This window comes from Cryptococcus depauperatus, chromosome 2 (genome assembly GCF_001720195.1).
Source record: "Cryptococcus depauperatus CBS 7841 chromosome 2, complete sequence".
Lineage (NCBI taxonomy): Eukaryota > Fungi > Basidiomycota > Tremellomycetes > Tremellales > Cryptococcaceae > Cryptococcus > Cryptococcus depauperatus.
In genome coordinates this window covers 762,589-782,990 of record NC_089469.1, presented here as the reverse complement: position 1 = coordinate 782,990, position 20,402 = coordinate 762,589, and the positions used below count along the sequence as shown (strand labels likewise).

The 20,402-nt window shown below is 44.8% G+C and overlaps 7 protein-coding genes across 7 annotated transcripts; 3 read left to right on the top strand and 4 right to left on the bottom strand.

Moving 5' to 3' along the window:
- Window positions 1-17: 17 nt before the first annotated feature.
- On the bottom strand, window positions 18-2,663 carry L203_101552 (uncharacterized protein; the record flags this gene model as incomplete). Its single annotated transcript, XM_066210991.1, has 10 exons — window positions 18-242; window positions 298-1,563; window positions 1,614-1,685; window positions 1,735-1,797; window positions 1,853-1,915; window positions 1,974-2,051; window positions 2,102-2,296; window positions 2,344-2,388; window positions 2,438-2,491; window positions 2,538-2,663. The coding sequence occupies 10 exons, from the start codon at window positions 2,661-2,663 to the stop codon at window positions 18-20; spliced, it is 2,187 nt and encodes a 728-aa protein (XP_066067088.1).
- A 328-nt stretch (window positions 2,664-2,991) lies between these two features.
- On the top strand, window positions 2,992-5,215 carry L203_101551 (uncharacterized protein; the record flags this gene model as incomplete). Its single annotated transcript, XM_066210990.1, has 4 exons — window positions 2,992-3,186; window positions 3,244-4,509; window positions 4,559-4,761; window positions 4,822-5,215. 4 exons carry the CDS (start codon window positions 2,992-2,994, stop codon window positions 5,213-5,215), a joined length of 2,058 nt encoding a protein of 685 aa, XP_066067087.1.
- Window positions 5,216-5,526: 311 nt separating this feature from the next.
- On the bottom strand, window positions 5,527-7,576 carry L203_101550 (uncharacterized protein; the record flags this gene model as incomplete). Its single annotated transcript, XM_066210989.1, has 2 exons — window positions 5,527-7,123; window positions 7,170-7,576. The coding sequence occupies 2 exons, from the start codon at window positions 7,574-7,576 to the stop codon at window positions 5,527-5,529; spliced, it is 2,004 nt and encodes a 667-aa protein (XP_066067086.1).
- A 1,033-nt stretch (window positions 7,577-8,609) lies between these two features.
- Window positions 8,610-9,980, bottom strand: L203_101549 (uncharacterized protein; the record flags this gene model as incomplete). Its single annotated transcript, XM_066210988.1, has 3 exons — window positions 8,610-9,191; window positions 9,241-9,844; window positions 9,907-9,980. 3 exons carry the CDS (start codon window positions 9,978-9,980, stop codon window positions 8,610-8,612), a joined length of 1,260 nt encoding a protein of 419 aa, XP_066067085.1.
- A 219-nt stretch (window positions 9,981-10,199) lies between these two features.
- Window positions 10,200-11,184, top strand: L203_101548 (uncharacterized protein; the record flags this gene model as incomplete). The annotated part of the gene is made up of 4 exons (XM_066210987.1): window positions 10,200-10,299; window positions 10,354-10,839; window positions 10,892-11,010; window positions 11,065-11,184. The coding sequence occupies 4 exons, from the start codon at window positions 10,200-10,202 to the stop codon at window positions 11,182-11,184; spliced, it is 825 nt and encodes a 274-aa protein (XP_066067084.1).
- Window positions 11,185-11,447: 263 nt separating this feature from the next.
- Window positions 11,448-14,785, bottom strand: L203_101547 (uncharacterized protein; the record flags this gene model as incomplete). The annotated part of the gene is made up of 8 exons (XM_066210986.1): window positions 11,448-11,535; window positions 11,587-12,556; window positions 12,613-13,352; window positions 13,402-13,571; window positions 13,623-13,758; window positions 13,808-13,816; window positions 13,874-14,335; window positions 14,397-14,785. 8 exons carry the CDS (start codon window positions 14,783-14,785, stop codon window positions 11,448-11,450), a joined length of 2,964 nt encoding a protein of 987 aa, XP_066067083.1.
- Window positions 14,786-15,051: 266 nt separating this feature from the next.
- On the top strand, window positions 15,052-19,193 carry L203_101546 (uncharacterized protein; the record flags this gene model as incomplete). Its single annotated transcript, XM_066210985.1, has 6 exons — window positions 15,052-15,311; window positions 15,367-15,621; window positions 15,672-16,140; window positions 16,187-16,634; window positions 16,690-18,941; window positions 18,993-19,193. The coding sequence occupies 6 exons, from the start codon at window positions 15,052-15,054 to the stop codon at window positions 19,191-19,193; spliced, it is 3,885 nt and encodes a 1,294-aa protein (XP_066067082.1).
- Between the last annotated feature and the right edge of the window lie 1,209 nt (window positions 19,194-20,402).

Here is a 20,402-nt window from a genome sequence, read left to right as displayed (position 1 = left end):
TTGAACCTCAGTGGCGCTCAGACGGGAGATTGACTGGATGAACCGATTGACGATGATTGGTCTGCATAGTTTTTGGAGTCATCAGAGTAAGCTTCAAACATGTTGTTGACACCAGCCTTGAAGCTATTGTATATTTTGATGGACGGTGCAGAATCATGTTTCGCTGAGGGCAACAAGATTGAGATTTCTAGAAGCAGGGATGATGCGTACGCGTGAATTGGTTCGTCGTTGCGTGTCTCCAACTAACCTCGATGTGTATCAACACATACTTGATCTTGATTCACGACTTTCTTAAACGTTTGTAGATATGTTTTTGGGATGATGCATCAAATCAATGTTTGATATGACAAATGAACCAGGCATTAGCTGAGAGGGATCTGTTGAGGTGGTAGTAGCGAGAACAGAGACAGACTTGAAGCTTGAGAATTGGCTCGTGTCAACTTTCATGGCTTTGGCGGTCTCCGAATTAAAGTTTTTAGGCGTCAATCCGCAATCGATTGCTGGTCCAGATGGCCCAAGAGGAACTGTTTGCTTCGGGTTGAAATAGGTTTCAAAAAACACGGTGTATCTCATGGGAGATTCTCTAGGGCGATTGCCTTCGAGGAGAGCCAGAGCGTTCTTAAGAGCTTGAGCGCGAGCTATTGTCTCCTCTCCTTCCGAGAATTCAATGTCTAATCTGGTTGCTGGAGTCATTGTATCAGAAGTATAGCTGAAGGATGAGGCGGAAGTACGAGAAGATGTTGAGCGACTGTCTTTAGTTGATGTACTACTATTCACAGAGGGCACAGTCAAGAATAATCGAGGAGGCTGTACTTGAGAAACTTCGAGATTGTTGTGGGCTTCTATGCTTTGTTCAGTAGATTTTTGTTTCGAGACAACTGGAAGGAAATCAGCCAGCAGCTGAGAGTTGTAATCAGTGTTTCCAGGGCATCTTAGACTATCGTGACTGGAACCAGTAGTTGAGCCGTATTCTCTGAATTTTGCGGTAGAACATTCGGCAATAACTGATGAAAGTTTGGGTAATGCCAGATCATGGCCCTCGTAACCGAACCCGTCAGCTTCGGGGCCGAATAGGACAGGCGAGGAGAGTTGAACCGCAAAGAATTTGTGAGCATCGGATCCTGTAATGTTTGTAGCCGTATTCGGTATTGCTTCAGGAGAGAGTCCAGTAGATGAAACAGAGCCGGTCAAAGATGGCTGGTGCTTAACCGAGATAGCGGTGCTGGATGCTATCCAAGCTGCTTCATCTAGAGGTCTTGTGAAGCAGCTATCTCCAAACTGAATGCCCGAGGAAAGATGAGCTTTCATGGGAGCTTGAGCTATGTAAGGTTGATGAGAGGAAGGACAATAATTCACAGATCCCCTACGCTCCATAATTTTTGGATTTGCAGGTTGACGAGAGGGAGAAAAAGAATCAAGACTATCCAAACTGGAGGAAGATTCAAGACAGAGAAGCCTTTGAACGGTTTGTAGACAGCTCAGAAAACAGCCAGAACTCTCAGTCTTAGGGTCATTAGTTTGAGAGGTGTCATTTTGTGGCAATGGAGTAGAACAGAGTTTTTCCTACTCAGTGTTAGTCTGTAATCATCTGTAGCACTCAACAATAACCTTGCCTTTGTACTATGAGTAAGAACGCTTTCATCTATTTCTGGATTTCGCTCACGCCATACGATACTAGAAGTATCCTACAAGAATGCTGATGAGCTTGATAGTATACATCTTGCTTTTGCCTACCTTCAGAAGGCCGCTTTTGTCTGTCTTGTGAAAATCAATCCTGTCGTTTTGTAGGCTTTCTTTCTAAAGTCATGCCTTGGTCAAGATAAAGCATGGAAGACAAATTACATTTACTCACTTTTAGGGCAGCATGCCCTTGGTGACTCTTGTGTATTTGAGGTCCTTCAAGCCCATTGCAGAGCTTAATGAGAGGGCATGGTAATAAGCGACGGCTTGCATACAGCATCCATTAAACTCACCCTGGCCTTGAAATCGTCACTGCTAATTTGTCCAGGATTATTCGCTTGATAATCGCCAGCACTCGACTTGCAAAGAGACTTGAGCGGATCAGAAGAGACAAGCACACCAATAGCATACCCACACTGACTTGGGCACTGTCGCCAACACCACTTTTGAGGCTAGCCTTATCAACGTTGATTGTATGGTCGCTCTGGTGCAATCTAGGTGCCGAGTCGGAACGGTCAAAAGCTGAATTCAGATAATCTGTCAAATCCCCTTCATCTTTGGAAACACTCGCATCCGCAGTAGTCTTTTCATAACCATTAGCAAGGTTGTCATTGGACTATCCGATGTTCAGCCTCGAACGTGAAAGTGGTGGCGGCTATTGACCCTGACACCAACGTTTTGAGAATTCAACCCTTCCTCGGATTCAATCTGGTCCTTGTTATCAGCCAGTTTTTCTGCCCAAACGCAACTACCTCACTGTATGAGTGGAGCCTGAGCGAACAAGACTTGCGGAAAGTAAAACGTCGTCACCCTGTGAAAAGTCAGTAAACGCAAGAGCAAACATAGACCTGTCTTGCCTTGATGTCGTTGAGGTCAGTGCTGGTGTTGCTGGTGTTAGATGCTGTCAAGGAATCGCTGCCAAAAACCCAAGATGCAAGACTATTAAAAGAAAGGCCCGCTTTGAGATATCTAGTGGTGCTCATATCATAAATTAAATTAAAAACAGAGGGTGGCAGACACAAATAAAAGATAAGGTGAGTAAAAAGAAACAAAACGAGTGGCAAATCGATTCTTATTTATATATTCTGGTGGTGAGAGTTTTACATCCCGAAAAACTCACACGGCGACCATCCATCCATGGCGCTACGTAATTTAGCGCGAAATGATAAGTGATGCATTGATCGTCAATGATTTTTGGTGAGGAAAATAAACAATGGGAAAAGTGGATGATTGAAAGACTACCGTGGGAAAGCTGATTCCATCCAGCTTTTCCTCTTCATATTGTTCAAAATCTTTTTTTCATTGTTCATCATGGCTCTCCACCAGCCGCTGGCAAACGCACTGACCTCTTTGGCCTCTACTGCCGCGCCTATTAACCAACTCCTTGCAACATGGCGCGCCTATCTCGCCGATGCTGGTCCAGTTGCGAACAATCCTGACATAATCCGAAGCGTGCTGGAGTTGGCAGGGAAGGAGGTAGTCATCTCGGCTATTGTGGAAGGAAAAGTAAGTTGATTCTTCTTTTCATTCTTGCTCTGTGAGTATGGCTGACTCTGATAATAGCTGGTGGAGCCACCAAAAGATTCTGTCGCAGAGGAAGAGGAATTTCAAGCGGCTCTGCAAGGAAGGCTGGATATTGTGTTGTCCTTGTATGAGGCAGTGTACGCTGATAATGACGGTGGGTTAGCCTATGCCGGTTTGACACTGACGTTGATAGGATCTCCTGCTCTTGAGCCAGGGGCGCTGTTTCTTCCGCTTGTGGAAGAGCTGGTTGAGCTGTTATCTGTGTCGACATGGAGAAGATTATGGACGTATATCGAGACACGGTCGAAACGGTTCACCAAGAATATGCCAGCGTCTCGAGGCAAGGCGTTGCCCCTACTGAGGACCATCAATGCGTTTCTGAGGTTCTTGTCACGGACACCGGAGGACTTGGTTTTCAGAGGGAGAATACACCAATTCGCAAGCTCGGTGTTTAGCGTGGCCGACAAGAGTGCAATCAACATGAGAGGAGACTATGGCGAAGTCAAGACTGTTTGGGAGGAAGAGCCTGAAGAGATGATTGTGGATGATGCGAGCGAAGCTGAAAGAGTAGAAGAGCAAATGGAAGAAGGCAATGAAGATGCTGAGATGAGCGAGGCTGAAGACAAGGAGAAGGAAAAGGCCGAGGAAAATGAAGAGTATCAAGAAAATGGAATTATGGAAGTAAAAGATGAAGCAGATACGGAGGGAAACGTGCAGGAAAAAGAGGAAAACGGGCCATTCACACCTAAAGCACCCAAGGAGCCTGACTTGTATTCCACCCTCTGGTCTCTACAACATTACTTTGCTCATCCACCTTCTCTCGATGGGCCTTCATTTGGCATACCTCCCAAAACACCTTTCGAAAACTTCCGTTCCAAAACTGATTTTGTCCTTCCCAAACTGTTTGAACAAACTAGGAAAGAAGCAGTATTACTTGGCAAAGAAGAACGAATAGGTAAGAAAAGGAAACATGAAAACACGCAAGACCACACTGGTGGTTTTTTCTATCCTCGATATCTTACTGGCAAACGCCTTTTCGAATACGAACTCGCTGATCCATCATTTCGCCGGCAAATTCTCGTACAATACTTTATCCTCTTCCAGTTCCTTCTCAATTTAACGCCTGCCCATGCTGGTAAGCAAGCTTTCACTGGCGGGATGCCAAGATCATTTGTGTTGGCTGCCGGTGATGAAGTGTGGGTCAAGACTAAAATCGGGATCATTAAGGAAGAGTTGAAGAAGATGGTTGGAGGAACGAGTTTCGAAGACGCTGTTTTTAGTATCATTAGGCAGGAGGCCCACTACGTAAGTTCATTGTCAACTTTTATTGTGCACAACTGATGATATATAACAGGCATCATGGAAAAATGAAGGTTGTCCAGAGGGGGCTTTTGAGATCGCTCCATTGAGTCTTGAATCAGCCATCAATGCCACTCAAGCATGGTCGAAGCGTCTAAATTCTCCTTTTCCTTACCCTTTCAAAGTGGGCTCTAGACCTTTGTCAATGCTCTGGAGCAATGGATTTACTAGTATTGACCAGCTGAAAGGCAGAGAAAAGTACGTTCCTCTCTTCTCATCAGCCTTATCCACCATGCTGAATTCCTGGCTATTGTAAAGAGCGACATCAGTAGAAACAATATACGACGAAATCAAATGTATTGAGGAAGACGAAGAAGATGATAAAGCCATGGGCCAAGAGAGTATTGAGAAAATTGCAGTCTATAAAGAACGTAAAACAACACTTACATGGCGTGCGCTTCGTCTTGCCTCACAAACCTCACTCCGATTCTTCCCTGCGCTGAAGGAGAATCGCAACGTGCATTTACTATTAGAAACAATGAAAAAGGCACAACAGCCAAAGGTCGTGCGTCAGGAAGGAGAGGGAGGAGTAACTGACAGCAAGGTTGACGGAGTGGAGACGGATGAGGAGGATGTACAGGATTTGAAAATTCTAAAGAAAGGAGATGAAACGCCAGGGGAGAGATCCATCGAGTTAGATCAAAATAAATAAACACAAAAAAGAGATCAAAATGTGACAATGACAAAAGCCGTTATGCAGGTGAAGGAATCGAAATGGTTGAGAACGTGGAACCTTGATAAATTTAACTTGCGAGTTCCCAATAGGCGAAGATTACCATCATTATTAGAGCTTCACAGATGTGGTCTGACCCAGTTTTAGTGTATACAAGTATTTTGAATGAGTTAAAAGTTATCCTTCAAGGAGTATATAGCATTCAAACGATATACAGCAAGTACGATTAGCTCGTATTACTTTAAAAAATGAGAGTCCACAAATAGCTCTATTAAAACCATCCCATTTCTTCATAATGTCACTTGCATAGCTCTCGCAAGCCTAGCTTTCATCTTTCTGTTTCTCGCACAAGTCTTCCCACCTTCACTGCCTTCGGATACTGGCTTCTTTCTATTATGCTGCACATAACTCCGCCCGTCACCCAATCCGTCGGCAGATGCTGTAATTGTAGCTTTGTCGGAAGAAAGGGTATCATTGCAAGCAAAGGTTTGCGACTCCGACCCAGCTCCGGATGTTGTAGAAGGTGCGCCAACATTCAAGCTCAGTGATGATTGGCTCGGCTTGTTATCAGCTCCTATGGCGACAGCTACTACGCCAGAAGTGTGCGTCATGTGTGAGTCGTGCGAACGAGTTGTGGATGAGACAGTAGATTGAAGATTGACAGATTTGTCAGTGTCGTGTTCATCTGCGAGATTTGTAGAGGTGGTTGTTACATGAGCTTCCTCTAGCGATGGCTTCGTGGGGTTTGCGCCCTGGTTATCTGACCCTCTTCCTCCGCTTTCAGGCGGGCCAACACTAGTAGCAACAGAACCCACAGAGCTATTGTTCATCTGCCCAGTCTCTGTTGGCGATGCCTCTGGCTTTCCCGCTTGTTCACTTTTACCATCTTGCTTATGCTCGTTGCTGCCTGTTGAGGTCATCAAGGTGTTGTGCGATGCTGTAGCTTGTACTGCAACCACTCCACTTGAAGTCTCACTCTGGTCTGTGCCCGTTCCCCGGGCTCCAACCGCGCTCTCTGTCTCCTTTGGTTGATTGGTCTGACTTGGAGTTGTCTTAATATCACCTCCACTGCTTTTGTCTGTTCTAGCGGTAGACTGAGTACCACTGGTTGAGGCCGATCCCGTCCGTTCAACAAACGCTCCACCGGGCCCAGTAAACTGTCCAATTGTCTTTCCATCCACAGTAAAAACAAATGGGTCACTTGTAGTCGAAGTAGCAGTTGAAGAAGATGCAGTAGAATCGTCGTGGGAAGTTGTTTTAGCAATGGTAGGTTGTTCTGAAGAAGACGTTGGAGACGGGTCAATGGTAGGAGTAGCCCCATTTGTGTTTGTGGCTGTATCCACTGAATTCACTTGTTTTGTTGTAGTCTTGGTGCCACCTGTATCAGTCGGAGTTGCTTTTTGATTGGTATCAGTCTCTTGGGTATGATCTTTCGAGGAAGTGGGTTGGGATGTTGATTGTGCTGAGGTCTCAGTCTTGATTGTAGTACTGGTGGGAGTCGACGTGATGGATTCATCTGTTATAGTCTTCTCTTTACTGGCGGTAGACGTCTCTACAGCATGGGTGGATGTCATTGTATCTGACTTTGTGGTTTCCAATGACGTTGAGGTAGTTTCGACAGTGGAAGTAGTACTAGACTTTTCAACCGCTACAGCCCCAGTGGATGACTGCTGACTGCTGGTTGGAGTGTCTTTTGCAGAGGAAACAGAGACACTAGTATCACTTGAGTGTATACTTGTAGTCTCTGCGGTCTTTGTCGACACTCCGCCTGAAGCTGTAGCACCTTCTTTCAGAGTGATACTCTGCATCCAAACCGAGTCACTAGCTTTGTGTTTTGCGGGGTCTGGCAAGACAAGTCCAGACGGAAGGAGGGCACCAGAACTGCCACTAATTAATGTCAGTTTGCTTCAAATAAGACACAATGTATACTCACCAAGTTACAGGCTGATAGGTGGTGGGATCGGATACCTTGCCTCCTGCAGTATTATCATATAATGTCCCTGTACTGTCATCCCATTTTAGGTCCCTTCCTAAAAGATACATGGCTTGCATCTGGCTCATTGACAAGACACAACCAATTGAAACACCTCCCTCTGTGGCGGACGTCTTGGCATATACTGCTATACTAGATGAAGAGCCATCTCCGGCCGACGAAATGGGCCAATTAACCGAAACATCTCCAGAGTCAGCGCAAATTGGAACCATGGCAGAGATAGCGTTGGGTGAGGAAAGAGAAGCAATTTGGGCGATAATGATACACGACGAAGGTGAAGATACTTTAATAGTCCCAGAAGATTGAGCAAAAGCTAGAGAAGCTGAGACGAAAAGAAACAAGAGCATTTTAAGAGGTTTGTATTCTGACATGGCGATTGTCGTATTAGTCGATTATTACAAGTTAAAGAATGTGAAGTACCACCAGCGTGGCTAGCTTGAAGAGAGACCAGTCTCACTCGTGAGTCAGGAATGAGTTAAGAATAAGTAATGGATATCTGTGAAAGAGGAAGAGGATGACAAGGAGGAAAGAGATGTTGGAGTTGCCAATAAGACCTACCATCCCGTTCAAGGCTCTTTGATTTCTCAGCCTCCATAATGGCCCAAAGGGAGATAGCAATTGAGTGAAGGAGAGCTATCCAAAGGCTACTCAAGAATAAAGGAGATGCCGTCTGATCATAACCTGACATAGTTCACTGCTGTCAGAATATGGCAGGACCTGCGAAAATGTGCAGATAAGAAGGAATTAAAGGACACTTTGCCTGGAAAGTTGCAGATTAAGCACCTGTGTCGACGTTTGAAAGGAAGGCTTACATATTGACAAGTCTTCTAAAGGAACATAGATATCTGAAGGGGGCAAAAGGTCTACCATTGTCAATAAAACATCCGGCCCTCAATGACAATTGAAAAAAATGAAAAAGCAGAAGAAAGTAAAAGTATAGAACAAAGGGAAATGTGCGTTGAATAAACAATTAGTCCAACTGCCTCCACCTCCACTGTTCCTTTCCATCTTTATTTTGGGAAATCACGAGTGTCGATAGGAATGCATAACTATACGCTTGACATTTCTACGTAGAGCCTTATAGCAATATTCTGATCCCATATAACGCCGATAGTGACGGCACCATCATATCATGAACAATCTTGAACTTTTTCCTGTTGAAGGGCGGAACTGATCTTTTGAGTCCAAAACAAACTTGGCTTGATATTTGCATATCTTGAGTAGCATTCCAATGGTCGGCCCAAGAAGAACATCAGATTTCATGTCTTGGTTGCTCCGCAGTGCAGAGAGAAAAATAAACATGCAGGCACCAGATACGAGCTTCCATTATGCCCAACAACAATCCCTGCTTGATCTTTTCTGGTAAGCAAGGAAGCTTTATCAAGGTATCCAAAATTTAAATCCTTGCCATGGCTGTCTCTTTTCAAAGTTTTCATACATGTTTCCAGAGGGGTCGTGTTCGGGCACAAGCTTCCTGGACATGCAATAATCCCTTTCTCCTTCACATGCTTCGTCATGAGTATCTTCTGGAGTTGATGGGCTCTTGAACGAAGTCTGTGGTAATAGCGTTTTCTTGTATCGAGAAGCAACGGCGACTGAATTTCGAAAGGAAAACGGTTCAGATAGAATGGTATGCTTTAACAAAGAGGAAATGGGAGGAAGCCGAGGAGCTGACGGGAAATCATCTGCAAAGGAAATGGCGACAGGAGGAGCGGAATCCTCTAACTGAGAGTGTTTGTTGTAAAAAAAATGTTTGTATCCTTCTCGCAGATGAATGTTGGTGAGACGGGAACTATTAGCAAGAGGTTGGCCACGGCCAGGAAGTGCAAGGGAAGCCAGGGGCGGCAAGAAATTGGCTGATTCTGTCGAGCGAGAGATGTTATCAAAGCGACAGTGTTGATAGCCTGACACAGTATTGGTAGCTGCTGCAGAAGCGACTGAGGGGTTTCCAGAGTCAGTCGACTGATGCCAACAATTAGATGAGATAAATTTCAAGATTCGTGTCACATACCTCGTAACTACCCTGTGAATCTATCTTCTTCTTATAGTTGTCTTCTCTCGTGTTTGAATTCTGTTTTTCTTTCCAAGCAATCTGGTTGCAAATCATGTTATGTACATGACCTGCCGGAAGTGCCTTGACAAATGTGTCTTCCGAAACCCAATGGCATTCCTCCTCTTCAACTATAGTCCATATATTCTCTTTTGCAGCAGAATGGTCTGTAGCCTGACAAACTTTTTGAAACGACTTGTGCTTTGACAAGGTATGTCTAACCGAGTCACGCCAGTTGGAACGTTTGTGATCAGCAAAGTAAGGGTATGCTGTCATTAGCCAGCGGAAGATATGATCAAGCGAGAGACAGCGAGAGGAGCTAGAGAGAATAGCTTGTCCAATAAGGTATACCAAAGATGCTTTTGGGCGGCTATTTCGACGCGGGCCAAGCGGAATACTTTCCATCTCAGGATCTTCCACTCCGGGATCATCCATACGAGCAGTAGAGATACAAGTTAAAGAACTCGACGCTACATTAGTCTTTCTTGCCCAATCCCCTTGAATGATAGAACTATCAAGGGGCGTAGGGTTGATTTTTCTCAGCCATTCTAATTCCTCTTTGGCTCTGGCAGGAGAAATGTCAGCATTGGATGTGATGTATTATGGCTTCAAAGAAAAAGAACATACTGCAAGCTTTGAACCGCTAATGTGGATTCTGCTGGGTCGATGTTTATAGCTTTATCTTCCTTTCCATAGTTCATATTCTATGAATCTATTTGCATGTTCATGAATGAAAATGTTGACATTAATATTTCTCATTGATCGTACAAATTGACGTTCCTTGGTCACGTGATTTAAGATACAGGTACGAAAGATTGTGGCTAGTAATGGAAACAAATTCAAGTTGAAAACAAATCATTTTCAGCATTGAACCATTACAAAAAAAATTGCTTTCGATTGTTCAAGATCTACTTGTCAACATGTCTTCTAGAGGACATCATGAGGAACACGGGAGAGCGAGAGATTCAGGAAGAGCTAGAAGTCGAAGCCCAAAAGGCCGTACGGATAGTTACGATAAAGGCAAGCCTTTCTTTTCTGTACGTAGAAGTAAGAACGGTCTGATGTTATTTTAAGGCTGGAGGGGTCGAGATAGAGATTACGAGGAAACTAGCAATCGAGAACGCAAGCACCGAGAAGCTCGTAGCGAAGGTAATGGCCGCAATCGTCCCAATGGCCAAGATTATGATCACGATCCAAACACTGCCAATTCTTATGAGGGCCGACACAGAGATGCCGATAAAAGATGGGAACGAGAAGATACTGGAAGGGATCATCGACAAAGATATACCCGTGATCATGAGGAATCAAGAAGTCGAGCCTATAAAGACGTACGTGAGAACCGCGGTGACCGAAGTGGTTATTGGGGTGGCGGCAATGATGAGAATCACCACAATAGAGGGCAATACGAAGGCGATTATTATAAACGCAAGGAAGAAGGAAGGGACAGAAATTATCAATCAAGAGACCGCAGAGTAATTGAGGAAGGACGAAGGCGGCGAGAAGAAGAAAGGGCTTTGGGTATCACTTACACGGAAGATGGGCGTATTAATGATCCTCGTGGTGCGTCTTCATGATTGTAAGAGTGATGAGCAAAAGTAACACTTCGTCCCAGCCAAAGAACGTGAACAGGAAGAACGCGAGCGACAGCAACTAGAAGATGCACCTGACCCCAATGATCCTGAAGCTCAGATGGCTGCTCTCATGGGCTTTGGTGGGTTTAGCACCACAAAGGTAAGCTCATCACCTTCCAGTTAGTGGATCTTGGATTGTTGAGGGTATGCATAGAAAAAAGGTGTTGAGCATAACGCTGAAGGAGGTATCAACGTGCACAAGCAACGCACCTGGCGTCAGTACATGAACCGACGTGGTGGTTTCAACAGACCTTTAGACAAGGTGAAGGATTAAACTAGATTAAGCAACTGCTTAATACATGGCTGAGGCATTGGGCACCTGCAATGGATCTATCATACCATATTTCAAACGAGATAGAAAGTGGAATAAATCCTAATGCATTATGGTAATGATAGTACATTTGTACTGTCTGTGAGTTATGATTTGCAATTACAGCGAGCAATCGCATAGCCATTCCTCGCCAGTTTATGATTAAAATGATAATTAAATGATTAGTGTTTCATCCTTCACAAATACATTCCAAATGAATTCCACGATTACTGAATTTCCTGGGGGTTGGCGAATTTGTTAAGAATATACGTCAGAAACATGGTTTCATTATCAGGAGCATTGCTCTCGCCATTTCTGCGGACTATAAGCAAAACGCACTGTGTTTATAAAAAAAATTAGACCTACTCTCCTTCAGTCTGCGGTAACGCAAACGGATTGAACCCTCCCGCTTGCCCACCTACTCTTACGCCCAATCTAAGGTCGTTGAAATCAAATTGATCAAAGCTGGCGTGGCCAAATTGCTGCACTCCGTCAAGAACTCCTCCTTCTTGTCCTTGGTTACTTTGGATTGGTTGACCTTGTCCTTGACTTCGTTGAGTATTACCAGACTCAACTGAGGAAATTTGATCTGTGATAGATATGGGAGGTTGTGGCTGGGATTGGAAGAAACCGGTAGAGCTGTCGAAGCCGAGATTTTCCTCGGATAGGGGAATGCTTGAGAATTCGCCATATGATGAAAGATTCATCTTTCCTGTGGAATTATTTGGGCTCAACAAGGTTCGGTTGGGAGACTCGTAGTTTTGCATTGGGTTCTCATTTGAATTCTTCATTGAGTTGCTATGAGATAAGGCAAATGCCATCTCAGGGGACCAGTTTGTAGAATCTGGAACGGAGCCGTCGGCTCTTCGCGTTGGAGGAGGTTGAAGTGGACGGGGAACGCGTTTGTTAGGATTACCGAAAGGCTGTTGAACATCAAGTCCAGGCATAGCAGGCGCAACATAACCCCAAGGGCTTGTGGAAATGTTACCAGCACCAGCATTATGCTGGGCGGCTTGGCGCTGCTCTTCTCTTTCTCTGGCAGCCTGTAATCTTAGTTGTCTTTTTTCTTCTTCTGCGGCTCTCTTTCCACTCCTAGTTTTGGCTAGGCCCAGAAGAAGGTCTACAGGTGTCTCATCGCCGCCAGCAGTACCATCTTGTAAGCGGTTTGGAGGTGGACGCGAGGTTTTGCTTTGATTTTTGGCTGTGAGAAACTCAACGATAGCCAGCTCCTCCTTAACAAGAGGTTCTGATATTTGACCCTGGAAATCAGGAAGCCTACCGGAAACGATGTTGAGCAATTGTCGGAGTTCATCGGCTTGAGACGAATCCGGATCCACTACATGAGAACTAAGCATAAGCGATTTTCAATGCGAAGACGAGAACAGCACTTACACTTGATAGTAACACCCAGAACCATATACGAATTTAACACTCTATATCCACCACTGTTGACCACCAAATTTCCCTTTTCCAACATAAACGCTCTTCGACTCAAAAGATCCGCTTTTGCACTCTCAATCGCAGCCGTTTTGGAATATCCATATCTGCTATCCTGGGGCTTTCTTCGTAAAAGATAAGGCCGATTAAGGGTTATCCGAGTGTAGTACCATTCACAAGCCAGTAGATGGCGCTGAACAAAGAGATACGGATGAGATTTATCAAGAGAAGTGTCGGGATTTTCCATTCTAAAAAAAGACGGTAAATTGTCTCTCCATGTCAACAGTTCCCGATCTAGTGAAACTACAGTTGTATAGTCTGGTAATTGTATAGCGAAAGTGTGATATGCAATTCTTCCCATTATTTCCGCCAATTTGTGTCTTACTACGACATAAGTATATGTAGTAGGTCTCGTCAGTGGATGACCAGCCGGATCGAAATCACCATTTTCTACTTCATCATCATCGAGGTTGGCACAAACTTGAGTATCGGTATGAGCATCAGAAATCGAAGCAGGACGACCAACAAGGAGGGAGATAGTGCGGTCAAGGTGGTAGAGCATGGACCAAGCGCGGCGACGAATTTCAACCTCCTTTTTATCCGCGATGTTGAGAACAGAGCCGTCTCTATAGAGACCAAGTTGAAAAGCTGTAGTAAGTGGCGTTGAGCCTTCAGCAGGACGTCGGGTGAGAAGCCTTTCAACTGTTGGTTACTGAGGCGAGTATTAATTGGTGAAATACGTACATATATCGTGATGCTAATAACCCAGCAAACAATACATCGAGATTGTCTCTTTGTAACGCCTTTGCGTATTCTAGTCCACTTCGAGCTGATCCGTAGAGTCTGCGGGACCATCCCAGTTGTTCGTCTTTCGACACAAGCTCATGAGGAGCTGAGAGTGCTGCAATGGCAAGCTATTATCGTATCAACCTAATAGTATCATTGCTGCTGTTGTCAGCACTCACGATAATGAACATAAGTGGTAACCATTTGAGCGTATCCGCGTCAATTTTTGGACAAGTAGGATTGCGCCCTATAGAATCAAAAAACTTCGTGTATCGTGACATGAAAGAGAACTTGTTGATTTTATATCTTGTCCAACTATAGATTATCAATTCTGTCCTATTTCATTGTACAGAGCTATACCAACTCAATATCTCTAACAAACCAGTCATCAGCACAAAAAATATTCACCCAAATTAAGCAAGGTTCTCACCTAAAATACAACTCAACCAAACCATCTGCCATTCTTCTCCCGGGAACTCCTGCAATCAACCACTCCAAATGGTCCTGCGTTACCCCAGATTCCTTGAGAGTTTGAAGCATATCGCGTAACTCGAAATTGTCATCTGGCAAAAGAGCTATCCGTCGACCTTCGCGCAGACCCCAGCCATAACCTGATCTTCCAGGGGGTGTTTGATGCGACATGTTGGATGGGAAAAGACCGGATGGAGGGGGTTTATGAGGCATGTTTAAAGTCATACGTTGAGAAGCCGCTTCAAGAGGTTGCGTGTGTGGGTGAAAAACCTCTTCACCTGATGTCTGTAGAGAAGAAACATCTGGTGAGGAGTGATCAGATTGTCCGACAACAGCATTCTGAGGTAGAGATGTGACTAAACGATTCAGAAGATTTTCGATCGTGTTCAATCGAGCATGTACATCGGCATTACTTTGTTGCCTTTTTTTCGTCAGTCACAATATCACGATTTAGGTTAGAAAGTACCGACTGGTTTACTCACACAATGGGATCCTCGACGCCATTCAAGAATGGCCGACAAAGATGAGGAACACGGCGAGATACGCACTGAGAACATGGTTCTTTCCGATCACATTTCTGTTTTCGACGATGGCACTCTACGCACGAAAAGTGTACTCTTGTACGTTTTGGCTCTCTCGGTTTACTAGCAGTAGACGCGGCATCGTCATCAGTAGAGGGATCAATTCCCGAAGACTGCCTTCTCTTGGTATCAGCATTATGATTGAAGGATCCCTTGCGTTTTTTACTTGATGTGGATTGAAGTATTGAGTCTTTTCGAATAACAGCTTGATTTCGAGTTTGATCTGCAGTGGTTGATGTAAGGCTGGTGAAGCCTTGATGGCTTTCTAAGGTAACTGCCGACTCAGACATTCCTTGCTGAGATAATAGAATTTTGACAAGAAAATTGGATTGAATGAAAAAAGAATCAAAACAAAATCAAAAAGTTGAAAACGGAAGAAATTAACCGACCGGCTTAAACGAGCGAATCCCATCCGAGCTATCAGGTTTTCTTACGTAATAAAACGGAATCAAATAGGTTTCGGAGACAAACACTGTGACTGATTTCTTTTGTGATTTGTTTAATCAATGATTCTTTATTTTCTTTACATTTTGACAATTACAACAGTATACTAACAATGGAGCTTTTGCCGCAAGGCTCTCCAATAGGCGCCCCTACAACGGACTTTGCGCTTATAGAGTCGCAAAAAGAGAACATCAGGCCACTCGCAACAGGCCGGTCGGCAGTCACTTTGTCTAGCGTTCTCAAGGAACCCTCTGCAGCTGACAAATTACTTCAAGAAGGTCATGAGAAGCACAGAAAGGCTATTGAGGAAGCAGATAAAAGAGATAATTCTGGAGAAGATATGATTGATGGCCTGCAAGATGTCCTAGACGTGTATAATAGGTGTGCATCTGTTTTGTCACCGATGCCACTCGCTAAGAGAGCAAAGATATATCTTGTTTACCGTTCAACATCATCCTTCCTCGGACAATCACCTCCTGCCACTTCTTGAAACAACTACTCGACGTTTTATTAATGACGCTCGATACGCTCAGGATGTGCGCTACCTCAAGCTTTGGATCATGTATGCTCGCCAAATCGATAGAAGAGAGGAAATTTGGGCTTTTCTAGAATCTAGGGATATTGGCACGCGCCATTCTAGCTTTTATGAAGAATGGTCAACTACATTAGAAGGGCTTGGCCGGTAAGTTTTATCTGCTACCCTGTTGAAACTTGGTCTAACACTTGATTGAGACGAAAGAAGGCAGATGAGATCTATCGACTTGGTATTGCACGCAAAGCTTTGCCAACGGAACGCCTCAAAAGTCGCCACAAACAGTTTCTTGACCGCATAATGGCTTCTTCGTCGGGTACTATACCGGAGGACAGTCTTCCCTCTGCATCGGCTCGCACTCCCTCTCGAGCGGTCCTTGGTCAAGTACGATCCACTGGCGCTTCTGGCTTGTCTGGTGTGATGCAGCTGGCGCCTTCTCTCAGATCAACGTCTGGGGCGCAGAATGGAAAGAAGCTGGACATTTTCTCAGACGAAACCGGCAAGGGGGAAGTTGCGTCTGCTGGAGAGTGGGCTGATTTTGGAGGGAGATCTGAGAGCAGAAAGGAGAATACAATTGAACCTGGACCATGGAAAGGCGAAACTTTACCTCAGAGCGCGACAAGAGGAAAGGCTCCCAGAACACCCAAGATTGAGGTTTTTCAGGATGGTGTAAGTACGTTGCAAGTTTTTAGGGCAGGAAACTGAATCAGTGTAGGAGGGGAATGATGCAATGGAAGCCCATACTGGTCTTGAGGTTTTTTCTCGCCATAAACAACCCCCTACAGAAGCTGAGCTACTAAAACTAGACCCCTTGAGACACTACGATATCTCTAATCTCTCCACCGAAATCCCTTCTCTTCCTGCTCCTCCTTCCACTCGTAAACCACCTCGACCAAACAGATCCTCTACTCAACCATTACAAAACCCATCAAACCGTCCAAACGAACAGCATGTCATGCAGCCTTGGACTTGCCCAACCGATGGTCCATTTGTAACTCTTCCTAATGGCAAGAAGGAACGCAGAATGTTCAATTGGGACTTGGTATACAAGGATGGAGAGGAGTGGAGCTTTGAAGAAATAAGGTCAAAGCAAAGAGGTCTTTATGGCAAGGGATGGAGAGGTGAGGTAAAAGAATGGGAAAGAGCATGGCACAAACCAGGTTGTCAGTGTGTTATAGGTGTATAGACATGATCATCGCTAACGGCTGTTGAAACTAGCTACAACACCCCAAAAATCTAAACCGAAAGAGGAGCGGGCCAAGCCTCCTTCTCCTACCGTTAACACCAAGCTTGCTGAACTAGAAGTCATGAAGATGTTTGATCAGACCATCCACGGTGGCAAGATCCGAGACTCTGACTCCGATTCTGACACTGAATCGGAAGAAGATGCAGAAGCGGCACAAGTGGCTCCCACGCCGTTACCCACCAGGGGTACTGCCCAAATGCTTGCTCCTACACCAGGGGGCTTTGTCCCTCTGACTCCGACACCCAGTGCTGCCAGTAGATTATTCTCTGATGAGAATGTTGCCACTAAATCTGCTGTCTCTTCCAATACAAATACCATCAGCAAACCTACTTTCTTCCCAGATGAGAATGCTTGCAGGCATGTAGTTTATTCGGATGAAGATAACGTTCCTACCTCAGCATTTAAAAAGTTCAGCGTCTTTAGTGATACACCCTCTGGTGCCGAAACTCCCGTGTGTCTTTCGTCATCGTCTAAAGTCAGAACATTTGGCATCTTTTCGGATGAAAATGTTGCGCCTGCCAGAACGTCTGATCCGCCAAGTCAGAGACAGCCGCTTGTGCTCAGCAACATTTTTGCTATGTCTGCCTTGGAAGAATCCACCCTTTTCAATCGAGCAACCGAATCCATAGGGGAACTAGCCGAAAATGAACAGGAAGAGCGCAATCGGACTAACACAGCTGAAGAAACTGCCGAACAAGCCGCTAAACAGACTGCTCAACCCTCTCTTAGTGAAGCATCATCTCTTCGCGAGCTTGTCAATGAAGATTATGACGAGTATGAACTTGAACCAGAGGAAGAACAGCCAAGAGCAATGAGACGTTTTGTCGTTAACACGATGACGCCTATAACGGAGCGGACTTGTGAGTTCACACAGACTACTGGACGGGGAAGTTTGGCACCAGAAACCCTTGATGAAGAGGACGAAGGTGAGGAGGACGAAGAGGAAGAAAACATCAAGCCTGTTCATACAGTTGCTGAGCAGTCTGATTGTGACACGATTCACAACGGACTATCTGGGGAAGCGGACAGTGCATTCCAGCTGCCTGATGGTTATACGATCCACAAAACTGATCAATCCTCAGGTGTGCATACAATGGTGCTCGTGGATAATGAGGACGAGCCCAGCATCAGTAATGCGCAAGACAAGTTGGCCTGTTATACCGCAACCGATGGGCAACTTTCCTTGGGCGAGCTGCCTAATCCATGTGACCCGACAAGCGAACATACATCAGCTGCCCTTCTCGACGCTATTGAACCTTCTCTTACACAACTTCCTGGCTTTGTCGATAATCGTGAGATAACGTCCGGCAAGCTCCATGCTCTGCAAAAACACATCAAATCCAAGCTTCGCAGAGCTTCAACCTCTTCTCGCGCTTCTACCTCGGGTGATGACGCTTTTCTCCTTACATTGGACGGTAAATCATTTGAAATCAGAGACAAGTTAGGTGAAGGTGGTTTTGGCGTTGTTTTTCTCGGCGTTGACGTTGAGCTGAGAAGGCAACAAGATGAGACTGATAGTGACAATGACGACGATGAGAACGATGAAGCATTAATGGATAAGAGTTTGGTGGCAGTTAAAATAGAGAAGCCTGGAGCTGTTTGGGAAACAGTCATTCTTGATCGAGTTCACAGAAGAGTGAATGATGTTTTGAGAGCTTCAATTATCCACACCAGGAATCTGTATTTGTTTAAAGACGAGTCTTTCCTCATTTTGGATTACTGTCCTCAAGGAACTCTACTCGACGTCGTCAATAAATCTACTACACTCTTTGGAGCGACATCTCCCGGCGTGGATGAGTTGTTAGCAATGTTCTTCATTATCGAGCTTCTAAAACTTGTGGAGGGTTTACATGAGGCTGAATTTTTACATGGAGATCTTAAGATTGACAATTGCCTGGTTCGAATCTTGGATATGCCTTCCTCGTCTTGGTCTGCTGCTTACTCCCCTACTGGAGCAGATGGCTGGTCAGCTCAAGGCATACGTCTCATAGATTTTGGCAGGGCTATTGATTTCTCGCTTTTCCCACGCGGACAAGAGCAAACCTTCAAAACTCATCATCAAGCTGATGAAGGGGATTGTACGGAGATGAGAATGGGAAAAAGCTGGAGATGGGAAACGGACTATTTTGGGATTGCAGGAGTTGCCTATTGCTTGCTATTCGGAAAGCACATGAAAACTGAGATTTTTAACGGACGAGTGAAGATTGACCAATCTCTTAAAAGAGTGAGAGCATCCTTTCGAGTTCCATACATATTGACTAATGCCCAATGGTAGTACTGGCAAGTAAATCTATGGACGAATCTTTTCGAGATGCTCCTCAACCCTGGCACCGAATTTCCTATTACATCTCAGTTGAGGGAAATCCGAAGGGAGCTGGAAAGATGGCTACAAGAGAATTGCCAAAAGGGAGGGAAGAGTTTGAAGAGCTTGTTGAGAAAGATTGAATTAGCTGCTACGACTGGCAAGAAGCTTTGAGACGTCGGCTCCTGAGGTTGATGGTTGCCAGCTGTAGCTTCATATCTGTTATTGCCATGGACTAATCATGTACTCGTATGATCTCTTGATTTGAATTCAGAGTCACTTCAAATAGTAGGATGAACTATCCACCGAATCACTCGCAGAGATTTTGAACGTCCGAGGTCACAGTACTGTCAATTGGATTCGAGTACATACCAAAGACATTCTTGTCTAAGCATTGACTAACCTTGAGTAGCATCTTTTTCATACTTACCAGTCAATCACTTGCCTCGAGCAGAAAAGCCCTGATGCAGTTGTGAAGGCCAAGGTCATATAGAAATGCTTACATATAGGCTCGTTTTTCAACCTTTCCTGCATGTCATTCACGAGCGGCCAGAAACATAGCTCTCCATGCCTTACAACGTTGGAATAGCCCTTAGATCCACCCGAACCTCGTCCAACACCGCTGGTTTCTCCAGGTACCTCACAAAGTACATTGAAGTCGACTTTTCTGCCATTATACTACAAATCACACACCATGCCAGCTTCCATGAGTCCAGTCATCCCCTTCCGCTACTCTCAGAGGTGTTTCCGTCAGCAGATCATCCCAAGGAAACTTTGCCTGGTGCATATGATAATCCCTGTGCTAGGTAATGATCCAAGACGGTTTTGGTACGGAATGGCATGATCCTCCTGTCGCCGCAATACAGCTAATTTATATCGGCTGCACTCAAGAACGCCTTCGACCATCTTTTCCATGAATGGGTATCTCTTTCTGGTGGCTTAATAGCCCTTGGCGGACATAAAAGTTCCAAGCTCCAAGCTCATCTTCGCATTCTCGCAGGCGGAGACTTGGACATGAAGGTGGCCTAGAAAGGTGTAAGGTCCCTCTGATAAAAAGTCTGATGAAAGAAGAACAACGACTGCAGGAAACAAGGAGTTTCTAAAGCAGTATAATCAATAATTGAAAGAGTTCTCGACGAAGGTACTGGAGACTATTGAGCGAGATCAAGCAGAGAAGGAGGGAGCGGCTGAGAGCCAGGTCACAGTTTGAGGAATTTGTTTGCTAGTTTTTTAAAAAAATTTATAGATGTTGATGAAGATGAAAAGAATAAATTATTGTCCAACTTTTAAAGACCAGCTTTAATAGTAAGTGAAAGATTTATCGGCTCAAGGCAGTAACCGAGCGGCGATGTCCGACAATGATATCTTAAAATATAGTTAAAG